The sequence below is a fragment of the Dendrobates tinctorius genome, unplaced genomic scaffold (assembly GCF_039654945.1).
Source record: "Dendrobates tinctorius isolate UK_male_01 unplaced genomic scaffold, ASM3965494v1 ptg000020l, whole genome shotgun sequence".
In the NCBI taxonomy this organism is placed as follows: domain Eukaryota; kingdom Metazoa; phylum Chordata; class Amphibia; order Anura; family Dendrobatidae; genus Dendrobates; species Dendrobates tinctorius.
Genome location: NW_027361688.1, coordinates 51,525,620 through 51,549,759, shown reverse-complemented (window position 1 = coordinate 51,549,759; position 24,140 = coordinate 51,525,620). Strand labels below are relative to the sequence as shown.

At 46.9% G+C, this 24,140-nt stretch overlaps 1 protein-coding gene and 1 long non-coding RNA gene across 2 annotated transcripts in view; one reads left to right on the top strand and one right to left on the bottom strand.

Annotated features, from left to right (window-relative positions):
* The window catches only part of LOC141083661 (START domain-containing protein 10-like), a 119,189-nt gene extending 109,219 nt beyond the window's left edge, over window positions 1-9,970 (bottom strand). Inside the window, exon 1 of the mRNA XM_073568035.1 lies at window positions 9,287-9,970. Within this exon, the coding sequence (XP_073424136.1) occupies window positions 9,287-9,433 (147 nt within the window). The 5' untranslated portion in view covers window positions 9,434-9,970. The remainder of the gene's footprint in view (window positions 1-9,286) is intronic.
* On the top strand, window positions 9,738-10,953 carry LOC141083662 (uncharacterized). The gene is made up of 2 exons (XR_012230785.1): window positions 9,738-9,839; window positions 9,959-10,953. It is a non-coding gene; the product is annotated as an uncharacterized lncRNA (long non-coding RNA).
* The last annotated feature ends 13,187 nt before the right edge of the window (window positions 10,954-24,140 follow it).

The following is a 24,140-nucleotide window of genomic DNA, read 5'->3' as shown; positions in this document are numbered from 1 at the left end:
GCCGCAAGATTACCGCGTGGGTCCTTCAGGGAAGGTGGCATGTGAGCACCTGCTAAAAGCAGGAGCTGACAGGCCTTGCTCCCCTGCCTGTCAGATGCTGCTCTGATGCCCTGCAGTGCAGAAGCATTGCAGAGTATGAGATCAGCAATCTGTCACAATACAGTGATGTCCCCTCCCAGGACAAATTAAAAATGTAAAAATATTTAAAAAAAATAAATAATTCCAATAAATACATATAAAAAAAAATAACAGGAAAAGATATAATTCTTCAGGTAAAGCGATGCAAAAATTATTATTTTTTCTATAAAATGTTTTTTATTGTGTAAAAGAGCCAAAATATAAAATATATACCGTATATTAGTATCGCAGTAATCGTACTGACCCGAAGAAGAGTTCTGCTGTATTGGCACCTCAGGGGCTCTGCCAAAGTAACATGGCACCCTCAAACCAGTGCAGCAAAATCTGCACTGCAATATGGCACTCCTAATTCAAGTAGTGATCCTTCCTTTCCAAGCCCTGCCATGCACCCAGTTTTCCTTCGCATATTGGGTATCAGCATACTCAAACTATATGGTCCATTTTCTCCTGTTACCTTTGCGAAAGTAAAAGAAAAAATTGGGTCTTTGGAAATTTTTTGTGAAAAAGTTGAATGTTTATTTTTTCCTTCCACATTCCATAATCACCTGAAGAGTTAAACTTGTTGAATGTGGTTTTGAGCACCTTGAGGGGTGCAGTTTTTAGAATGGTGTCACTTTTGGGTATTTTCAGTCATATACACCCTTCAAAGCATCTTAAAATGTGAAGTGGTCCCCAAGAAAAAGTATTTTGCAAATTTTGTTGTAAAAATGAGAAATCATGGGTCAACTTTTAACCCTTATAACTTCCTAACAAAAAAAAATTGTTTCAAAAATTGTTCTGATGTAAAGTAGACATGTGAGAAATGTTATTTATTACGGTAACTACTTTGTGTGACATGATTCTCTGATTTAAATAAAAATTATAAGTTTGACAATTGCTACATTTTCGCCAACTTTACAATTTTTTCACAAATAAACGCAAGTCATATCAAGTAAGTTTTACCACTGTCATGAAGTACAATAAGTTCCAAAAAAAAAAAAAAAACCTCTCTCAGAATCAGTGGGATCCATTGAAGCGTTACAGAGTTATGACCTCGTAAATTGACAGTGGTCAGAAGTGAAAAAATTGGCCTGGTTAGGAAGGTGAAACAGGGGGTTAATGCTTTGGTATATTTTAGATTTGCTTGCATTCAAAAGAAAAAAAAAACAAAAAACTTCAAAACTTCTAGATACTCTTGCGGCTGGACAACTATTAAATAAGGTGTCTAGTTTAAAAATTGCCTTGTGTATCTTCCCTGTTTATTGCCAAAGATGTATTGCGAAATACTGTGCAAATTGAATCATTTATTCGGTAAGATTTTAAACCAGCATTTCATTGCTTGCCTGGAGCAATGTAGACATATTGCTTTGGAAAGATACTGCATGCGTTGTGGTAATAGAAAAGCAAATTGATTTAGGGAGGGGTAACATGCATATATCACATCTTCAAGAGATGAAAAAAGTCCCATCTGCGGTATGGAAATAATAGGACTTTGTTTATGCATATCCCATACTCCGATGCCCTAGATTTGTCAAAGCTGAAGTGTTTTAAAAGCAATGTAATAATTTTCAGCCTCATAGAGTTGTAGTTAGTAACACTCAGCTACCTGCACACTGTTACCGCCAATGAATAGACACTGACTCCTAAAAAGAGTGTTTGATCTCCTAGAAATACCCTGAAAGCCAAGTGTCAGCATCACAGATGAAAAGAACTAAATTCTGAAAAGTAGTATATTACTGAGGCAGAAACAAAAGTTTATATCATCAATGTAGGCCACAAATATCTAAATCATATCTTCAAGGATGGGCCTACGGGAGGCCACTGGCTGCAAAATGACAATTTTTTTTTCCTGTGGCCAAACCTCTTAGCAGACCACACCCGTTAGACATGCCCTTGTACATCACCTGAATATACATCTGTGGCGCCCCCAGGAGTATGGTCGCCACAGTGGCATTGCCTTCCTCCTAGGGAGGGTGATGTCATGCTTGGAAGCAAGGAAGGATCTCTCTAGCAGTTTACCACAACACAGTTTCCTTTCCAGGTCAGCAGAGGGAGCTCTGAACCAAAACTGGGGGAGGAGCTACTCTCTGGGGGCCAGGAAGGAAAAATTAGGGGAGTTCGTGTGAGGAGGGCAACGTGTTTGGATGTGGAGAAAAGCTGGGAGATTGAGCAGAGCGTTCAGGCTCATTCCCAGCTATGGCGCATGATCTGGAGCCCGGTCTCCAAGGCTGTATGGACACTGATGGTCCTGCAACAGAAAGCGGAGGAATAGGAAGCTGTAAATGCTCTATTACCACATAAGACTAGGAGGCACAACAGCGACGTGTGAGCCAGAAGAGAAAGGCTACAGCTGTCTGCCATACGAGGGAGTTCTAATGAGAATAAGCAAGTGGAACTTCAGTGTAACACAGTACTGCAAGTACCTAAAAAAAAGCGATAGTCTCCGTCCTACACAACCCATCTGCAAAGAGAGATTCCTAAGTTGCTTCCAGGCTAGCCAGCTCCTGTGCCATCTGTAATCTGGACCCTGGACTGCATTTGCCAAGCAAAGTAAAGGTAAAGAAGCTGCACCCTGTTGTGTCCTTGCCTTCTTCCGCCAACACCCTCAGCACCGCTACATCTCTGTGCCTGACACTGCACCATCTACGTCTCTCCCCTATCTCTTCATCTACACTGCCCTGGGACTACTGCCCTACCTGTGGAGGGCCACAACATCATTGCTGCACCACACCATCTGTCCCAGAGGATCTGTCTGCAGCATCGGCTTAACATCTTCATTGCCGAACACCACAGGTGGCGTCACGAATCATTCACTCATAAACTTTATTCCATCACTTAACCCCTTTTACATGGGTGCCCAGGGCCACGGACCGGGTCACCGCTGCTGTGACATTCCCCTTTGAGAGACCGGCCCAGTACAGAGTACCCCACAGCCCTGGGAGGGCGACCCACATCCACTTGTCAAGCATTAGAAACCTTCAGGAACTCTGTTTTCTTAGAGTTTTGCCAACTATTCTGGGAGTACGGGAAGTTTACTGTTTTTCAGACAGTCTGGGATTGGGAGAGATGGCAAGAATGATATAAACTTATATACGAATACATTCCTTTATTCCAACATTAGTCAGAATTTAGCCAGAACTTCAATACCCAGAGAGATTAACAGCATTAGGATTATTTAGTCTAGAAAAAAGATGACTGAGGAGCGATCTAATAACCATGTATAAGTATATAAGGGGACAATACAAATATCTCTCCGAGGATCTGTTTATACTAAGGAATGTAACGGTCACAAGGGGGCATTCTCTGCTTCTGAAGGAGAGAAGAAGGTTTTTCCTCCAACATAGAAGATTCTTTACTGTTAGGGCAGTGAGAATCTGGAATTCCTTGCCTGAGGAGGTGGTGATGGCAAACTCAGTCGAAGGGTTCAAGAGAGGCCTGGATGTCTTCCTGGAGCATAACAATATTGTATCTTACAGTTATTAGGATCTTTAGAAGGACGTAGATCTGGGGATTAATTCTAATGGAATATAGGCTGAACTGGATGGACAAATGTCTTTTTTCAGCCTTGCTTACTATGTTACTATGTTATAGGTGTTGGATTATTTAATGAAGGCAAGTTTAGAGACATGGGGTTCTTCGCCCCATAAACAACTGCAGTTTTAATTAAACACTAGCTATTGAAAGTAAGAGTCTATCAGCACAAAATGGCTGCTCAGGCCAAGCACAAATTGCACCAGTTCAGTACACCTTCCTCCTGTAACGGTACACTGGCAGTGGAAGGCTTGCAGCACGTTAAAGGTCTTGCAGTAACAGGCTTTGTGTTAACAACTCCTCTCGCATGTCATAGGTGGACCTTTGCTTTCACCCTGTACAGAGATCTGGATTTACGCAGGGATCTCTGGGTTGAGATCATGGAGTGGTTGCTGGAGGAGTCTTGCAGAGGATGGTCTAAAAGAAGATTGAGCGCAAAGGACCGTAACAAAAATCATCAAGCTGTAGAGTAATCAAAACAGGAGCAGAGGTCAGTAACAGGATATCACATGAAGGATAGAAGGAAGTAGAGGTAATAGGACTGAACCAAGGTAATATTAAACCTATAACTGGCACTGGAAACAGGGTGCTAGGGATTTAAGGGGACATAATATGAGGAATGTGTTCTCTGCCTGGATGGCACCAGAAGCCAAGCCTTGGAATACCAAACAGAAGCAAAATGGGCGTATACAGGTATAGATATTAAATCTACCATTGTTTTTCAACTAGATTCTTCTTTCTCTTCTTTAATTGACAGCTCTGACTTTACAGGAGCCAGAGAAGGGTAAGGATAGATGGCAAACAAGCAGATGGGACGTTGCACTGAACTGTTTGGCGCTGCCAAGAGTGTACAGAGCACCTGTGCTTTGTTTGAACAATCATTTTCTGTTAACAAATTACCCTTAATTACAAAAAAAATTAAGCTATAATATCAGAAAACTTTAACTTGTCACTAAAAATGGATTGTTCCTCCCCTTTTTGCTCTAAATGTTTGGCCCCAGCCCCCGATGAAATTAAAAAAAAGCTTACGCTCTCCTCCCGCACCTGCGCTGTTCCAGCGATGTCGGCACACGTGTTCCCAGGACTCTCATGAAGTTGTTATGACACATTGATAAAGTCATCTGTGCATTACATGATTTTATGCTACTGAAATGCAGTAAAAGCGCATATGCATTTTTTATCTATGGTTATTCCACGTCTCATTCAACTCTGTGGGGAAAATATGCACATAAAATATACTGCTCAAAGAAATAAGGGGAACACAAACAACCTGTTGCAAATGGAATAGTGTTCCCTTTATTTTTTTTGAACAGTATAGATAATTTTCTTCTAAAGGGATTGAAATGCTGCAGATAAAAAAAAAAAAAAATTCAACCACAGGTCAGCTTATAAAAAAACAAGAATAATAAAAAATAATGTGTACGTGTGTGGGACATGTATCCTTTGTGGAAGTGTTGCGTGTGTGTGAATGAAATTTAGAAAAAAAATAAATTAATTAAAATGGACTCCACCTGTAGGTCTTTTCAGAATCATATGTTGGTATGAAGTACATTACCTCTGTACTTTGTAGGTTTGTGTATTGTAGGGTGTTGAGTTGTAAAAACAAAAAAATGTAAAAATTAAATAATGAATTCCATTATGTAGATCTGGGACTGCTGCTCCTCCATGTGAATTTTTCGATCAGTGTTTCTTATACAAGTACTATGTACATATTCAAGTCCAATATGATGTCCTCTCCTGATGTCATGTGTTACGCTAGTAATACGAAATTAAGGTTCATATATGAGCAACTTCTATGGGCCTCACTTATAAGGCTATGTGCACACGGTGCGGATTCTGCAGCGGATCCGCAGCGTTTCAAGCTCTGCGGGTTCGCAGCAGATTTAGGTGCGTTGTACAGTACCATTGTTTTCAATGGTAAACTGAAAAACGCTGGGCACATGCTGCGGATTTTTCCGCGGGTTCAAATCCGCAGCGGTTTCACACCTTCACCATTGTAGAGGTGTGAAACCGCAGGCTAATCCGCAGGTAAACCGCACGTCTTTTGACCTGAGAATTTACCTGCGGATTTTTCCAAATCCGCAGGACCTAAAACTATGTGTGCACATAGCCTAAGAAAGACCTTGCTGGCCGTGTAAGGGTGTGACAGAGGTTGTCATGTGCCTCTCCATCTTTAAACAGTGTTAGTCTTAAGACTATGTGCACACGTTGCGGAATTGCCACGGAAATTTCCGCGGGAATTCCGCAACTCCCTGCCACGGGAAATACGCTAGAGTTCCGCATGCGTAATTCCCGCATATTTCCCTCGATAAATTAGCATTTTGCAAGCGTGATTAGCTTGCAGAATGCTATAGTTTTCCAAGCGATCTGTAGCATCACTTGGAAAACTGATTGACAGGTTGGTCACACTCGTCAAGCATAGTGTTTGACAAGTGTGACCAACTTTTTACTATTGAGGCTGCCTATGCAGCATCAGTAGTAAAAAGATATACAGTTAAAAATAAAAAAATAGTGTTTTTCTCACCTTGCAGCGTTCCGGATCTTTGTGATGCTCCCGGCAACTCCCGTTCCCAGCGATGCCTTGCGACAATGAGCTTTGATGATGTAGCGATCTCGCGAGGTAAGGTGGGAACTCCTGACCACGCTCCAACACTCACACCCCACACAACAGGGTAGTTCAGCAAAGCCACATTGCGGCTCTTGCTTAGAGTGTAGCAGAGCACCTCTGGTGGCTCCCTGCTTGGAACACGAAACGTGCTGGGAGGTGGGTGGAGTTGAGAATACATAAAAGAGTGGGAAGATTTAGGATTGAGGGGAGAGTCAGTCAGTTGGAGAGACTGAAGGAGGAAGTCACTCAGAGAGGAGTGAGGAAAGGAGATCCCTGAGAGAGGGATGGAGGAAGGAGTGCTGCAGCAGGCCTGAGTGACCCGGGTCTGCTGGCACGGGTAAGGAAAGAAGGAGACAGACACTGAACTGAAGCCTGAGCTTCCATATGAAAGAAAGACAAGTACGGAACATAGGAGAATCAGAGGACGTGGGTTAGGAGAGAACCCTGCCTAGAAGATCTAAGCGCAAGGCCGGGGCCCAGTCCCCGAGGTTGTATGGACACTAATGGTTCTGCAGCAGACACCGGTAGAGTAGTGGGCTGTAAATGCCCTACTCCCATTTAAGACTTGGGGGGCACAACAGCAACACAGATAGAGAGCCGGGACTCAGGAGTAAGGAGCCCCCGAAGCAGGCTACAACAGTCTGCCGTACAAGTAGAGTTCTTGGGAACATCTGTAAGGAGGAACTCCAGTGTAACTCAGTACTAAGAGATCTTCACACCAAAAGGCGCTATAAGAGGAGACGTTCAGAAAGGCACATGTTGGCAGAGCGTTGGAAGGGAGCTTTCCATCTTGCCTGGAGGTTGGCTGAGTCCCTGACCCGGAGGACATGGCACGGAGGCCGGCACCTGTGTGTGTACTACAGACTGAGTAAAGCTTTGGAACTACAAGCCCTGGTGTCCTCCATTGATTCTTGCGCCAACACACTCAGCACCGCTACATCTGGGTACCAGCTTCTACACCGCCTGCGCCTCTCCTCTTCCCCTACATCCACACTGCCCTGGGGCTACAGCTCCACCCCCCACAGCTTCACCATCTTAGCTGCAACCCATCACCAGCCCCAGAGGATCTGCAAGCAGCGTCGGCCTAACATCCCATTTGCCGAACACCACAGGTGGCGTCACAAACTATTCCACCATACACAATTTCCCCATTACTTGGGCGCCCAGGGCCACGGTCCGGGTCACTGCTGCTGTGACACATCCCATGGCCCTTGGAGGGCGACCCAAGATCGGTCGCTTATATTTTTTCCAAAAATACGAAGCTACAAAAACTCATGATAAGAGCATAGCCCAAGTCACCATGTTTTTTGTGCAACTAAAATACGCAGACAAAAACTGACTAAAAACTCATCATGGAAATTTAACCATAGGGTATTTGCACACAACACTTTTTTTCCTCAGCCTGGTCTACTTTGAAACTCACCTGAAAAAGCACGACCTAGACACTCAAAAGAATTAACATATGCATTGCAGTGGAATAACGAGTTGGTATTTATTTGCTTAGTCTTTTATGTGTCTTTTAACCACTTCTGATTACCAAAGATGCCGAGTGTTTTCTTCAGGCGTTTTCCATTCTGAAGACACTCCATACATCTGATGCAAGGTAATGGTAAGGCTCAAGACAAGCCTGGGCTTCTTTTTGAGCATTTTACCAACATTTTTGCTTGAAATACTTCTAGGCCTCGCTCACAAGTTGAGTATATGTAAGCCAAAACCAGGAGTGGTTGATAAGTACAGAAGTGGTGACTTGTTTCTATTATACTTTTCCCCTGATTGTTCCACTTCTGGTTGTGGCTTACAAATTCTGAGGTAAAATACTGAACATGTGAAAATTGCCCTAGAGGGCTCCTCATTGTTGAATGGAGTTAAAATGGACATTTGGAAAACAAGATGCCCCCAAAACGTTGGAAAAACGCTAACTCCTGCGACTGGTCAAAAGCCTAGAAAACAAAACAAAAAAAAAAAGCTAAAAGACGTTGATGTTTTCTAGAGCGCCTGCCTGGAGAAAACTTATTTAGCAGGAAAGGCTCACTTTAGCTTTTATAGCATATAGTCTCATTATAAGCAATTTCTACCAGATTTGAAAGTAGGGTCTCCTACAGAGTAGGCGTATTGGGGGACAGAGTGAACGTAATGGATTGTTGTGTCGTGACCGTGACACCTCATGACGATCATAAAATCATATCTGTATTGTATTAGGGCAGGTGCAGACGACCATAGTTTCGGTCCGAGTGCAATCCGTCAAAACATCAGATCGCACGGTTATTCAATGAGGCAAAGCACATGTCCGAGTGCAGTCTGATTTTCACAAACTGACTATATGGAGAATATTTTATTCTCCACACCTAAGAAAAAAATGCATCCCACTCCGATCAGCATAATCAAACCAATTTACTCGGGTGGAGAACATACGGTCGCGTGTCCCTAATCTTATGTTCATGGCGCCAGAAAGAGAAGCTATAGCCTATGTATCTTCTTTTTCACTTATCGGAAGGATAAGTAAAAAATGTATCAGAGCCGAGTTTGTGATTTAACAGAACTTTTTGTGAGGTCTTGACTCTTGATGCGATCTCAGCAGTTTTCTATTGAGCTGCAGGAAAATAAAGGGTTATCAAAAGAAATCCTTAAAAGACTAATCCAGCTCTGCTCCATCTGTACGTATTTCTTGCTGACTAATCTCATCTTTATGGATGCAGACATTCCCCCTTAGGATATTTTAATGATGAGTGCATTGTATGTTTTATTCCTGTAATATTTATTACAACCTATACATTCCTCCGTCTGCAATGCTGAAAATACAAGCACTATAGTGGGGGACGGAAAAAGCCGCAATATTACAGTAATTATTATTTATATAGCATCATTGATTCCATGGTGCTGTACATGAGAAGGGGTGACATACAAATTACAGATATCACTTACAGTAAACTAACAATCACAGACTGATATAGAGGGGAGAGAGGACCCTACATTATGCACTTATTAACTAATAAACTTAACTAAATTTCGTAGGGGACCCATTTACTTTACCTTGAGTTTCTTCACAGCCTTACTAGTGTCTTGTTCCTGGCTCCAGACCGTCACTCCTCCCTTGTTGTATTGGCACTGCCAGCCATCAGGACTCTCACACTGCTCCCGGAAAGAGTTAAAATCTGCATCGTCTGGAATATGCACCATCTTCCCACTCTTCCCAGCACTTGTCCAGTAACTCAGGGGTTTAACTCTGTCCTTTCTGTACTCTGCACATTAAATGCTCGCCTTCTTCACATGGATCTCCACTCTTCCCTTGAACGTGCGGTTGGGTAGAGAAGGTCTTGCCTTGCGTTAAGCTTTGCAGAAGATAATTCTCTGTGTTTCCATATTCCCTCTGTCCGGTTATTAGTTTGCGAGTATATTCACTTATTATTATGGTTATCCGCCTTGCGATGAATTTCCAAGGATAACCTCAAGATTTTTGTGCCTTTTCCCAGGCTCAGTGATCCAAGAACTGAAGTGCACCCCTCCAGGCTTGTATTCCAATAAGTCCAGCTCCTTGTCTCTGGTTTCCTACAGCTGAGCTCTGCTGGAGTATATTATTTAGCAGGTAACATCATACAGGTGTCTTGGATTCCTCACCCAGCCCATTGCATCCACTCCCTCCTCTTCATTCCCAAGCATCCTCCCCTCTCTCCCAGCCTAATCTCCATCTGTTTGACTTTGCAGCAGTTACGGTTTCAGCTCATCACCAAGCAGCTTTATCATCAGGTCCATTAAACAGGCCCGGAGCATCGGTCTTTAAGTGTACCTATAACTAAAGGCTTGTGTCAATGACGAGAGACGTGAGCAATGCAGCAGTCTCCGAAGCGGCCTAGTACTGCACTAACACTGCGGAGGATGGAGCAAGATCTGAAATCGAGTTGCAGCCGGAGAATCTCTTAAAGTATCCGGAAAAGACCTGATCCATGAAATAGGTCAATGCAGCTTCTAAATGGGCTGTAGCTCATCCTCTCTGCAGTGCACTGCATCCAAGTGGTGCAGAGAGCTGTGTAATGGATATAGCTCAGTATTAAGAGTGCACTGGAGATGCCGCTGGATAATGATCCCAGGAGGGGACGTAATGTTAGATACGTGTAGAAAAAGTAAAGGTGTAGTGGTTAACGAACAGTGAAAGACCACAGACAACACATTTAGGCTACGTTCCCAGGATGAGTATTGAGGTTGCAGCATTTGGACACTAGCGAAACATGCAGCCGCGGGGACTCGGACATATTATTTGGGCACGCTGAAGACACTCTGTTAGCACCCGAGCATGGAGGATAACACGTTATCAGAGCCGGTTCGCTTAGCAACTATTCGACAACTATTGTTTTTTTCACTTTTATTTACGTGCATTTTCATTGTTTTTTTGACACAGCGGTTTTTGTCATATTTAAATAAAGCTGTTTTGTTTTTTACGCTTCCTGGTATTTGGCTTTGACAAAACTTTATTGACGCACAGTCCGCAGCAGAAACACACTAAAAATGCATATCTGTTTTTTAACTCTATATTTTCCACAGCTATTCCAATTCTATCCGGAAAAACCACACATAAAACTCAGCGTACCCACAAGAGACACCGACAAGTTGCGAACTTCAAACACATAAAAAAAAGCTGCATTATTTGTGCAGTGAATATATGCAGTGTAAAAAGCAAACCAAAAACTACTTGAGTACTTACAGGGGTATTTGCATCTCCAAGATATCTCCTATTAGAAATGTAGTATAGTTCTTCTGATTCGCTATGTTGCTTACCGCATGTGTGGGGCATTGCAGCAGCTGGGATCTAAGGTTACAACCAGGCCCGTCACCAGTGACATTACACTGTATACAGAGCTCCTGTGTTTATAGTATACAGGAAGGGCCCGCTCCAGGTTTTCGTGGGCCCCGGGTGAAAGAGTCTCAGAGGGCCACTTTATCACATACATTCATGATGCACAGATACGGCAGAGAAATATAGGTATAGTACAGTGCCAAACATTTCATCTACTTCTTACATTACATGATTGATATCTATTGTAAATTCTACAATAGCTCAGAAATCAGCGAATCCTCGCAGTTAAAAGTGCGTACCCTGGGGGAATTCAAAAGTTTTCATTTTAGGTCTGACAGTATAGTCCTCCATACAGTATTATGGGCACCACATAGGTCTACATGCAGTATTATGGGCAACACATAGTCCTCCATACAGTATTATGGGCACCACATAGAGTCCGGGAAGAGAATCAAGTCAAGCGCAGAGGGATAAATGTTCCACAGGCAACAGCAAGTGTATGATTGACACTGGGGGAAGAAACTAGCATGCTTAAGTAGAAGCCTGATTAAGAAAAATGAACACAGGTGATTGCAGCACAGACCCAGCACAGATTGAAAGCCCCGACACAAAGTAACAAAAAGCCAGAAACAGAGTGTAAATCATAACAGTACCCCCTCTTCAAGGGGGGCCACCAGACCCTCAGGTTTCCCAGGAAACCTCCGATGAAAGTCCTGGACCAACCGATCAGCCCTTACAGAATGAACTGGAACCCAGGATCGCTCCTCAGGTCCATACCCCTTCCAATGTACCAGATATTGAAGGGAATTCTGGACCAATCGGGAATCAATGACCCTTTGTACCTCATATTCCATGCTTTCCACCGGAGGAGGTGGGGGCGAAGACGACAGAAAAGGGGGAATAAATTCCTTCAACAACAACTTGTGGAACACATTAGAAACACGGAAAGACCGAGGGAGCTTTAACCGGAAGGCAACTGGATTGACCACCTTCAGAATTTTGTACGGACCAATGAATCTAGGACCCAACTTTAGCGAGTGCACCTTTAACTTAATATTATTAGAGGAAAGCCATATCTTATCTCCCACCTTGAAGGCGACCCCTGACGATTAACCCGACTGTTAGGCCGGGGTCACACTAACCGACGCAAAATACGGTCTGTAGTTTACAGGCGTAATACGGATGAATGACCCCTAAATAGTGCTCCGTATGTCATCCGTAAGCAAGGTGTGGTCGCGTATTTTGCGCATGTAAGCATCCGTATGTAATCCGTATGCCATCCGTATGCTGAGATTTTCTCGCCGGCTTGCAAAATGGACATATAATGGAGCCTATGACAGGTTTTATAACACAAACGAAAGAATAGATATAGACACATATAATACATGTATATATATATATACACATGTCATTGAGACACATATATATACACTCACTGGCCACTTTATTAGGTACACCTGTCCAATTGTGTGTTAAGACTTAATTTCTAATCAGCCAATCACATGGCGGCAACTCAGTGCATTTAGGCATGTAGACATGGTCAAGACAATCTCCTGCAGTTCAAACCGAGCATCAGTATGGGGAAGAAAGGTGATTTGAGTGCCTTTGAACGTGGCATGATTGTTGGTGCCAGAAGGGCTGGTCTGAGAATTTCAGAAACTGCTGATCTACTGGGATTTTCACGCACAACCATCTCTAGGGTTTACAGAGAATGGTCCGAAAAAGAAAAAAAATCCAGTGAGCGGCAGTTCTGTGGCCGGAAATGCCATGTTGATGCCAGAGGTCAGAGGAGAATGGGCAGACTGGTTCGAGCTGATAGAAAGGCAACAGTGACTCAAATTGCCACCCGTTACAACCAAGGTAGGCAGAAGAGCATCTCTGAACGCACAGTGCGTCGAACTTTGAGGCAGATGGGCTACAGCAGCAGAAGACCACACTGGGTACCACTCCTCTCAGCTAAGAACAGGAAACTGAGGCTAAAATTTGCACAAGCTCATCGAAATTGGACAGTAGAAGATTGGAAAAACGTTGCCTGGTCTGATGAGTCTCGATTTCTGCTGCGACATTCGGATGGTAGGGTCAGAATTTGGCGTAAACAACATGAAAGCATGGATCCATCCTGCCTTGTATCAACGGTTCAGGCTGGTGGTGGTGGTGTCATGGTGTGGGGAATTTTTTCTGGGCACTCTTTGGGCCCCTTGGTACCAATTGAGCATCGTTGCAACGCCACAGCCTACCTGAGTATTGTTGCTGACCATGTCCATCCCTTTATGACCCCAATGTACCCAACATCTGATGGCTACTTTCAGCAGGATAATGCGCCATGTCATAAAGCTCGAATCATCTCAGATTGGTTTCTTGAACATGACAATGAGTTTACTGTACTCAAATGGCCTCCTCAGTCACCAGATCTCAATCCAATAGAGCATCTTTGGGATGTGGTGGAACGGGAGATTCGCATCAGGGATGTGCAGCCGACAAATCTGCGCCAACTGTGTGATGCCATCATGTCAATATGGTCCAAAATCTCTGAGGAATGCTTCCAGCACCTTGTTGAATCTCTGCCACGAAGAATTGAGGCAGTTCTGAAGGCAAAAGGGGGTCCAACCCCTTACTAGCATGGTGTACCTAATAAAGTGGCCAGTGAGTGTATATTTATATGTTACAGAGTTCTTCATAGCAGAATAGCCGCTAATTCAATTGCCGGCTTTTGTCAAATCATTCCCCAACCCGACATGAAATGACACATGGTTTACATTCAGTAAACCATTTCATTTCATGTTTTGTTTTGTATGTCTTTCATTAGTAATTAGATGAGGGTTGATGTGTAAAATTTGGGAGGTGTAGCTGTTAATTTAAGGGGTTAATTTGTTGTAAAAATATGTGTGGGCTCCCGCGGTAATTTGTCAATGCGGGAGCCCACACATTTTTTTACAAAGAATTAACCCCTTAAATTAACACCTACACCTCCCAAATTTTACACATCAACCCTTATCTAATTACTAATGAAAGACATACAAAAAAAAACATGAAATGAAATGGTTTACTGTATGTAAACCATGTGTCATTTCATGTCGGGTTGGGGAATGATTTGACAAAAGCCGGCAATTGAATTAGCGGCTATTCTGCTATGAAGAACTCTGTAACATATAAATATATATATATTTGTGTGTCTCAATGGCTGGCACTGCACTGATTAAGGAGAGTGCCACTGACTGTTGTGCCTCTCTTCCCCTCCCCTTACATCATAGTGACTGGTTCTGCCCACTTACGTTCTGGTGGGGTTGGGGTTAAAAATTATGGGACCAATGGGAGGAGGAAGGGGGTAGCACAGCCCCATCCTGTGGGATATATAGCAGTGCATCCGAGGCCGCCCTCCCTCTTTCCTCCTTGAGCACATCCTGGAAGTGCTTGTTTGGAAGCACTGTCCGGTACCATGGCAGATTCCCTTATTGAGGCTCTGCGCTTGCGAGTGCAGCAGGAGAGGGAGTCGTGGCTTCACAGCGCGTTGGCAGGTATAGGGGCTCACCTGGGAGCTTTTCAGGCTCCTGCTGCTGTAGGGGTCCCGGGTCCAGTCACCGATTCCCCGACCGAAGGATCGACCACCGCCGCGGTGTTTCTTGCTGAGCAGCCGGAGGCGGTGGGGCTGCAGGGAGGTAGGCGGTCTGCACGGCGTTCCCGCCCTCCGTTGCGGCTGAAAGACGCCTTGCCGGCCGCCGGTTCTCGGCGGCGCACGGCAAGGCGGAAGTCCCCGCCCCCCGACTTCCGGCCCTGCGTCACGGAGCGGGCAGCGGCGACGACACGTGTCAGCGGTGCGCGCCGGGTTAGTGGGGAGCCGCTGCACTGCCTGTCGCCAGCCGGGAACCGGGTTCCGGTGCCCACAATAGCGGCGGTAGTGGGGAGTGGGTTAGGGGCGCGGCGGGGATAAAAAACTTTAGTGGAGCACGGGGGCGTAGGATGGGAGGGAGGCATAGCGCTACATCCTCCGCTTCTGCGGAGGAACCGGGAAGTGGTAAGCCCCCGGTGCAAAGGGGGGGTGAAGGGAATTCGCCCAGGGGAGGTCAGGCTTCGGCCCAAATGGGTGTCCTGCCACTTTCGACCCCCACGGGGATGGATATGGTGGGCGGTACTGGGCCCGCCTCTGCCACACAGGTGGGAAGTTTACAAGGGGAATTGGGTCAGAACACGGCTTCGGCTCCTGCCGTTGCCGGGGGTGGCGGGGAGGCTTTTTCGGCGGGGACGGCTGGCACGTACCCCCCGGAGGGGAGGCGGGTCAGGCGTAGGCGCCGGAGATCCTCCTCCTTTTCCTCCTACTCCTCTTCCCCGCGGTCGCGTCACCAGGGGCGGCATGCTTAAGGAGGCGCAGAAAATCACGGCGTTCAGGCCACAGCATGTCCTCTAGGGGTCGCCGCCACACCCGGTCCTCAAGGCGTGGCTCTCCGTCTTCAGTGTCTGGGGCGTCGAGCACGTCTGTGAGTCCCGAACATGCTCTCAATCCTCCTCCTGCGCGCCGGGAGTCGATGGTTCTGTCAAGGACTTTCAGCCTGGCTGCATTGCACGCACTTCCTGAGGCTACAAGTCACCACAGCAGCATACAGGCGGGTTATCCGGGAGCCGGAGTTCCTCCATCTATGGGAGTCCCTCCTCCAATGGCGAATCCGGGTGAGTGTTCCCTGCTGGGTTCTTCAAGTGTTCTTCTAATGCGGGTAAGGAGGGTAATAAGGTTGATTCCTCGCTTGCCGGGGTGTACAAGGACGCCATGTTCTGCGGGGTTAGTGCGCTGGGTTCGCACTTGGACGAGGATACTAAAAAGAAAATTTGGAGTAATGAATATGTGGATATTTGGTCACTGATTGCGGTGGATCAACATACCGTGGACAAGCAAAGGAGACCTGTGGAAAGGTTTGTGGATAGAGTGCGCCCGAAAGTGGCGAGGACTATGAATAATTGGCTGCAAGCATTTGCCGTATTGGGTTGTGTTATGGGTCAGAAGCCCCCGGGTAGATGTTCAGAGTTGTTCATTTATCAGGATATGATCTACAACTTGTACAAGGCTCACGGTGGGTCTGCGTGGTGGAGGTATGACGAGGAATTTAGGAGACGGTTAGCTATTCATCCGGAGATTGGTTGGGGGGTTAAGGCGACTGAGGTATGGCTGCGTCTTATGATGACGCAGAAACAACCCCCCTTTCCAACAGCGGCCGCTGGACAGGGTTCGTCGGGTTCCAGTTCAGTGGTCGTACGGAGACCCGGTACCTGTTGGCTGTTTAATGAGGGACACTGTCGATTCTATGGTCTCTGCAAATTCCGGCATGAATGTTCCTCATGCGGAGGTTCCCACCCGGCGGCTAGATGCTCCCGCCCTGCGGGAAAGTTGCCAGTCAAACCGCAGCAAACTGAGAGGAAGGACACCGGTGAACGTAGTCGCGATGGGACCGTGGTTAGACCGGTATCCCAAAAAAGAGGCAGCTGGTCAGTTGCGTTTTGGGTTTTCGGAGGGTTTTTTCATCCCGTTTCGATTGCATAGGTCCCCTGGTTTTTCTGAAAACTTGAAGTCGGCTCGGGAACATCCTGATGTTTTGTTATCAAAGGTGCAGAAGGAGGTAGATCTGGGTAGGATGGCGGGTCCGTTTTTGACGCTGCCTTTTCAGGATTTTAGAGTATGTCCTCTGGGAGTGGTCCCAAAGAAGGAACCGGGCTCTTTTCGGTTAATTCACCATTTGTCGCACCCGAAGGGTTTTTCGGTAAATGATGGCATCTCCCCTGATGATGCGTCAGTATCGTATGCGTCTTTCGACAGGGCTGTGGCCTTGATTAGGAGTGCAGGGGAAGGAGCATGGTTGTCGAAATCGGATATTGATTTGGCGTTTCACCTGTTGCCGGTGCATCCGGATTGTTTTCATTTGTTGGGTTGTCAGGTTGCAGGAGAGTTTTATTTTGACATGTGTCTTCCCATGGGGTGTTCTATTTCGTGCTATTACTTTGAGCTTTTTAGTTCCTTTCTGGAATGGGTGGTTAGATGGGAAGCAGGAGTCAGGTCAGTTACTCACTATTTGGATTATTTCCTTTTCGTAGGCCCGAATGACTCGGATGTGTGTCACAGGTTGCTCGCAGTGTTCATGGCTATGGCAAAGGAATTTGGTGTTCCTCTGTCTCCAGAGAAGACGATTGGCCCGGTTCGCATTTTGTCGTTTCTTGGAATTTAAATTGATATGGTAGCGATGGTTTTTCGCTTACCTGTGGACAAGATTCAAAAATTGGTTTCCTTGATTTCGGGTTTTCTGTCTGTTAGGAAGGTCACCCTGTTGCAGATGCAATCGTTGCTAGGTTTGTTGGTTTTTGCATGCAGGGTCATGCCGGTGGGCAGGGTTTTCTCGCGACGGCTGTCGCTGGCTACGAAAGGTGCCTCTAGCCCGCATCACAGGGTGCGGGTCACGAGGGCCATGAAGGTGGATTTGGAAGTGTGGCTTTCTTTTTTGCAATCGTTTAATGGTCATACTTGTTTCATGTTACCGTGTCGTACGGCTCAGGAATTGGATTTGTTTACGGAAGGCGATGGAGTGGCGGGTTTCGTGGTCGGATTTGGCAAACGGCGCTGTCAGGAGGGCTGGCCGGAGTCGTGGTCTGAGACGGGCCTTTGTCAGGACAAGACTCTATGTGAGATTTTTCCAATCGTGGTTTTGCTTGAGTTGCGGGGTGAGTTACTGTGCAATCAGGAAATTCAGTTGCGGTCTGTCAACCCGGGTGTGGCTCGCTGTATCAATCACATGTCGTCCAGGTCTTTGCCGGTTTTGGGCCTACTGCGTAGACTTGCCCTACTATGTTTGAGGTTCAACATTTAGCTTCGGGTTCAGTTGGTGCATGCGCAGGATGGTTTGTTCTCTAATCTTTCTGATTTCTCTGCTTTTCAGGTCTCCACGGTGCATGGCCCCAATGTCAGTCCGGAGGATTTCAATTGCCCGTCGGTCCTGTGGGATGTGGTCGGGAACAGTTGATGTCCCTTGTCCGCTCCTCGGTGTCTCAATCGACCTGGCGTGCGTATGGTAAGGCGTGGTCGGAATGGTGCCAGTTGGTGGGCCATAGGCCGGTTCAGGCGTGCGTGAATTCCAGATTGCAAGTTACGGTTGAGTACTTGTGTCAGTTGACTAACAAAGGTTTATCGGGAGCATCGGCGCAGCAGCGATTGTCGGGGGTTGCTTTTCACTTTCAGCTCTTAGGATGGCCTGATGTTACGAAATCTTTTATTATTCGTCAAGCTATGAAGGGTTTGCGAAGGGTTCAACCTAGTAATGAGTGTCGGCGCCCGGTGTCTCTGGCTCTGCTTAGCCGGATCATAACTACGGCTCAGGAGGTGTGCAGATCCGCTTTTGAAACAGCTCTTTTATCCGCTGCATTTGGATTGGCATTTTTCGGGGCCCTGAGAGCTGGGGAATTGGTTCCGCGTTCAAAGCGCGATGTGGGGTGTGGTTTGCGTTTCGAGGACGTGGTTTTTTCGGAAGGGTCGGTTCGCGTACGAATCCGTAAATCCAAGACTGATCCGTTGGGTCGGGGTTCTTGGGTTTTGTTGCATGCTGCCGAAGCCTCAATGTGTCCGGTCGCTTTGCTTCGGGCTTATGCGGCGTTGAGACGAGGGGGTGAATTTTTCTTCGCGCATTTCGATTCTTCACCGTTAACCAGGTATCAATTTCAGTCTGTGTTTAATAAATGTTTGAAGGGTTCAGGAGTTCCAGTTGGTGAGTATGGTACCCATTCTTTTCGCATTGGTGCTGCTACGGAAGCAGCTAAGGAGGGTCTTCCGAATTCGGAAGTTCAAAATATAGGGAGGTGGCGTTCGGCGTGCTTCGCTAGATATATTCGTCCGGATTTATTGTATTAACATTTTTTTTTTTTTGCAGGTTCCATCAGACCGACCGTTTGGTTGCTGGGACATTCTTATATATTCTGGGCTGCGCAACGTGCTGAGTGTCGCCCAGGTGGACGGCACCTTGGATTCCGGGACGTGGAGTTCATGTGGAGAGGCGTTAGGGGCCTGCAATGGCCGCAGGTCTTGCCTGAGGTCATTTCGGTGGCAAGAGGAGCTCGGGGTCCTGTTATTTTGGTTCTGCACCCGGGGGAAATGACCTGTGCTCCTACAAAGTGGCGGAGTTGTTGACGATGATGCGGGCTGATATGGAACGGTTCCATAGTTTCTTCCAAGAACTAGTTTTGGTGTGGTCCGAGATTGTCCCAAGGGCGGTGTGGCAAGGGGCTCGTGATGGGATGGCGGTTGAACGATCAAGGAGATCGATTAATGCTCGTATTTCTAAATTTGTGCGTGATCGGTTTGGTGTGGTAGTACGGCACCGACGGTTGGAAGGGGATAACAGCGCCCTGTTAAGGCCTGATGGGGTTCATTTAAACGATATCGGGCTCGATATATTCCTATCCGGATTGCAGGATGGTATGGAGCAGGCTTTGTTATTGATGGGTGGGGGTCGGAGTCCTGTTTAGAAACAGGATCCTCCGTAGCGGTAAAAGAAGGAATGGCACGGAATTACGGCTTGCTGGCTGACTTGCCTGCGGATATGGAGCAGAGCATTTAGCGGCAAGCGCGTGTTAAAGAAGTTATGTGCCTTCAAAATGGTTGTTTAACAAAGCATTCAATAAAGCTGTGACCGACCTTCACCCATCACTTGGTTTCTGAGTTGATTTATTATGGGGGGGCAGAGGTAATGTGTGCGGGTTTGTCCCTGGGTCGCAACAGTCTGGCTGGCACTGCACTGATTAAGGAGAGTGCCACTGACTGTTGTGCCTCTCTTCCCCTCCCCTTACATCATAGTGACTGGTTCTGCCCACTTACGTTCTGGTGGGGTTGGGGTTAAAAATTATGGGACCAATGGGAGGAGGAAGGGGGTAGCACAGCCCCATCCTGTGGGATATATAGCAGTGCATCCGAGGCCGCCCTCCCTCTTTCCTCCTTGAGCACATCCTGGAAGTGCTTGTCCCACCCTCCCTCCCTGTTATGTGTACTATTAATGTTCCTTTTGTTCTGTTTTGTAGTTACAAGTCACAGCGGTAAAAGAAGGAATGGCACGGAATTACGGCTTGCTGGCTGACTTGCCTGCGGATATGGAGCAGGGCATTTAGCGGCAAGCGCGTGTTAAAGAAGTTATGTGCCTTCAAAATGGTTGTTTAACAAAGCATTCAATGAAGCTGTGACCGACCTTCACCCATCACTTGGTTTCTGAGTTGATTTATTATGGGGGGGGCAGAGGTAATGTGTGCGGGTTTGTCCCTGGGTCGCAACAGTCTGACGTGTGTATGTATTCTATGTGTATATATCTATTCTTTCGTTTCTTTATTAAATCTGTCAGTGTGAGTTTACTGTATAGCGCACTGAATTGCCGGCTTTTCTAAAGGACACTGGGTGCGTATTTCTCGCAAGTCACATGTGTGGTCCGTGTGTAATGCGTGTTTTTAGCGCACCCATAGACTTGCATTGGCGTACTACGGGCGTAGTACGCTGACAATCGCAGCATGCTGCGATTGGCATGGACCGTAGAGTACAGACGAGAAATATACGGCTGATGGGAGCTGCCCCATAGAGAATCATTTGTCCGTGTGTAATGCGTGCTTTTAACGCCTCTCACTCGTCCGTATTCCTCGCCAGTGTGACCCCCGGCCTTAAAGGCAAACTCAGCCAGAGGAAGAAGCAATGACCAATTCTCCTGTTGATCAGTGATAAAACAGCTTAAAATTTGCTCCAAAGACTGATTTGTCGTCTCTGTCTGACCGTTAATCTCAGGATGATAAGCAGAGGAAAAGGACAAATCAATCCCCAGTTTACTGCAGAAAGCCCTTCAAAATCTAGAGACGAATTATACACCCCTATCAGATATAATATTCAGAGGAATCCCATGCAATCATACCACATGAATAGTAAACAGTTTGGAGAGAGTTTCAGCATTGGGTAATCCAGATAATGGGACAAAGTGAGCTTGTTTGTTGCGATCGACTACCACCAAAATAGCAGTCATCCCTCCAGATCAGGGGTGGGGAGCCTCCGGCCCGCGGGCCACAGTGACCTTTCATGCGGCCCGCGGGCAGGTCCCTGGAGACCCCAATGCCCGGGCAGCAGCCGTATCCCGTCGGTTGCTGGCCCTTTAATCTCCAAGTGCAGGACATGCAGCATTCACTACATAATGCTGCCTGCCCTGCACATGAATGATGACGTTGACTGTGTGGGCGGGGTTAGCACCGGGGTGGGCGGAGTTAGCGCCCAATGCTCTCCCATCCTCCTGTCCCTGAAGAGGATATGCTGCCAGAGTCCAGCTTTTTCTACTGGTTATCTGTGCCCCTCAGCTTGGTACACCCTGTGATCTATGTGCCTCCCAGCTATGCAGCTATATGCCCCCTGTGATCTGTGCCCTCCAGCTATGTGCCCCCCTGTGATCTATGTTCCTCCCAGTTATGCATCTATATGCCCTCTGTTCCCCCAGTTATGTTTCCCAATGTGATCTGTGCCCCCCAGCTATTTTCCCTGTGATCTGTGCCCTCCAGCTATTTGCCCCCTGTGATCTGTGCCCCCTAGCTATTTGCCCTCCTGTGATCTATGTGCCCCCATCTGTTTCCCCATGTGATATCTATGCCCCCTGTGATCTTCAGCTGTATGCCTCCCTGTGATCTGTGCCCCCTGTGATCTATGTGCCCTCCTGTGATTTTTTCCCCCATGATCTGTGCCCCCTAGCTATATATTCCCCTGTGATCTCTGTGCCCCCCAGCTACGTGCACCCCTGTGATATTTGTGGCTCCCAGCTTTGTGCCCCCTGTGATCTATGTGCCCCCCGTTATCCTTGTTGTTAGGAGTGGCGGAAGACACTAAATAAAAATGGAAATAAAGTGCCTTCGCCACTTGGGGTCCACCGTGCGGTGGATGGAATAACAGCTGCTAAAAGAGGCAGCGCACTAAGGCGGTAATGTGCACAGGGTTTTAGCTGCACCCAGTGCACTGAAGAAGACTGTTATATGCACAGAGTCGCAAACAAAAGCATAAATAACGCTGAGTCTGTACAGGGTCACAGACTTCCAGCGATGCAAATACGGTATTAAAGGTCACAGGAGTAGCCTTAAACACCAGGACTACTCCTTCTAGACCTACCGTAAAAATAGGATGCGGAATGTCGCAACTGCGAACGCCCGACAGGCTGCAACCGCAGCGTGGCGTGAACTAAGCCACAGAAAAAGCACCGCAATGCTGCAAGCGCGATGCAGGACGCTCGCTGCTGGCAAAGATGAAGCTTGAGCGCGCTGGCGCTAATACTGGCTGATGCCCAATCACTCACACCAACGTATTATCAGAGGGAAGGGGTTTCATAATATGTCAGTCACCAGTCCAAGCATCCATCACCATACATACAGCAGTATGAAAATACTAGTGCATGGCGGAACGGCCATGCGCACTTTTTATAGCGAGCGGGACCTGCCGGAATTGACTAGGTCTCCAAAAGGAGCCAATAGGATCCGGAGCAGGACCTGAGCACCTGACTCCCGAACTCCAATGGGAGCTCGTCCCGTGAGCATGCTCAGAAGATGGAACAAAGGACTTAGCCTCTGGAGATAAATGTGAGAATATGGATTCCTGCATAGGCATGGTAGACACAAGATTCCTAACACTTGTGCCTGCTATGCTCATCCTGTGATATATATGCTCCCATGTGATCCTATGTGCCCCTCCATGATCTCTGTGCCCCACCCCTGTGATATTCATGGGTCCCCCTCCCAGGGCTGTGGAGTACTCGGTACCGGGCCGGTGTCAGGGGGATATGTCACAGCAGCGGTGACCCGGTCCGTGGCCCTTGGTGCTCAAGTCAATGGCAGAAGATGTTTGTAATGTAGTTTATATGGAAAGTTCGTGACGCCACCTGTGGTATTTGGCAAGTGAGGTGTTAGCCAACGCTGCGTGCAGATCCTCTGGGGCTGATGGTTTGTTGTAGCTTAGATGGTGTAGCTCCCCACAGGTGAAGCTGTAACCCCAGGGCAGTGTAAAGGTGGTTGACACTGGGACGTAGCAGTGCCGACAGGGTAGGAAGCAGACAAGACACAGCGGGGTGCAATTTCTGTACCTTTACTTGATAACTGCAGTCCAGGGTCCTGATTACAGATGGTAACAGAGCAGGCTAGCCTGGAAGCAACTCAGGGATTCTCTCTCACAGACGGGCTGTGCAGTCTTCTTCCTAGCGCTTGTGTGGTGTGAAGCACTCCAGTACTTAGTTACTCTGAAGTTCCTCCTGTCAGATGTTCCTAGAACTTTACTTGTATGACAGACAGCTTTAGCCTGATCAGGGACGCTCACTCCCGGCTCTCTATCCGTTTTGTTGTTGTGCCTCAAGTCTTAGATGGGAGTAGGGCATTTACAGCCTCCTACTCCTCTGGTGTCTGTGACAGGACCATTAGTATCCGTACCACCGTGGAGACCAGATTCCAGTTCTTGCGCTCTCAAGCTGAGGGAGCTCGCCTTCTGCAGCTCAACCTCCAGCTTCTCACTCCACGTCTGCAAACTTCACCCTCCGCAGACAAACTAACTATTTCCTCCTCCTGGCCCACAGAGAGCACCCCTCCCCTCAATCCTGGGTCAGAGCTCCCCCTGCTGGCCTGGAGTGGAACTGTGTTGTATGTATGGATTGACTGTGAGAGAGACCCATCATTGCCTCCAAGCCTGTCATTACCCTTCCTGGAGGAAGGCAAAGCCACTGTGGCGGCCATACTCCTGGGGGCGCCACATTCCCCACTAGTGAAAGTCAGCACTCCTGGGCTGAACAAAGAGAAACATATAATACACAAATACTTAAGCAATAATAATTTGTACAAGATTGAAAAAGGGAAAAATGTACAAAAACCAAGTGTTTCCAAAAATGGTCCTATGATGATAAGTCCAGCATCAATGTCCTTGGTCCATTCCTGGGCAATTGGTAACTATTTATAAAGAAAGTTTTTGACCACACACAAGTCAGTGTCCATAAAACAAATTGGTAAAATCAAAAGGGAACTCTTACACGTTACCTGTAGGCACAAAACTTGGAAAACAGTTACATATTTACATTCAATTTCAATATTCAC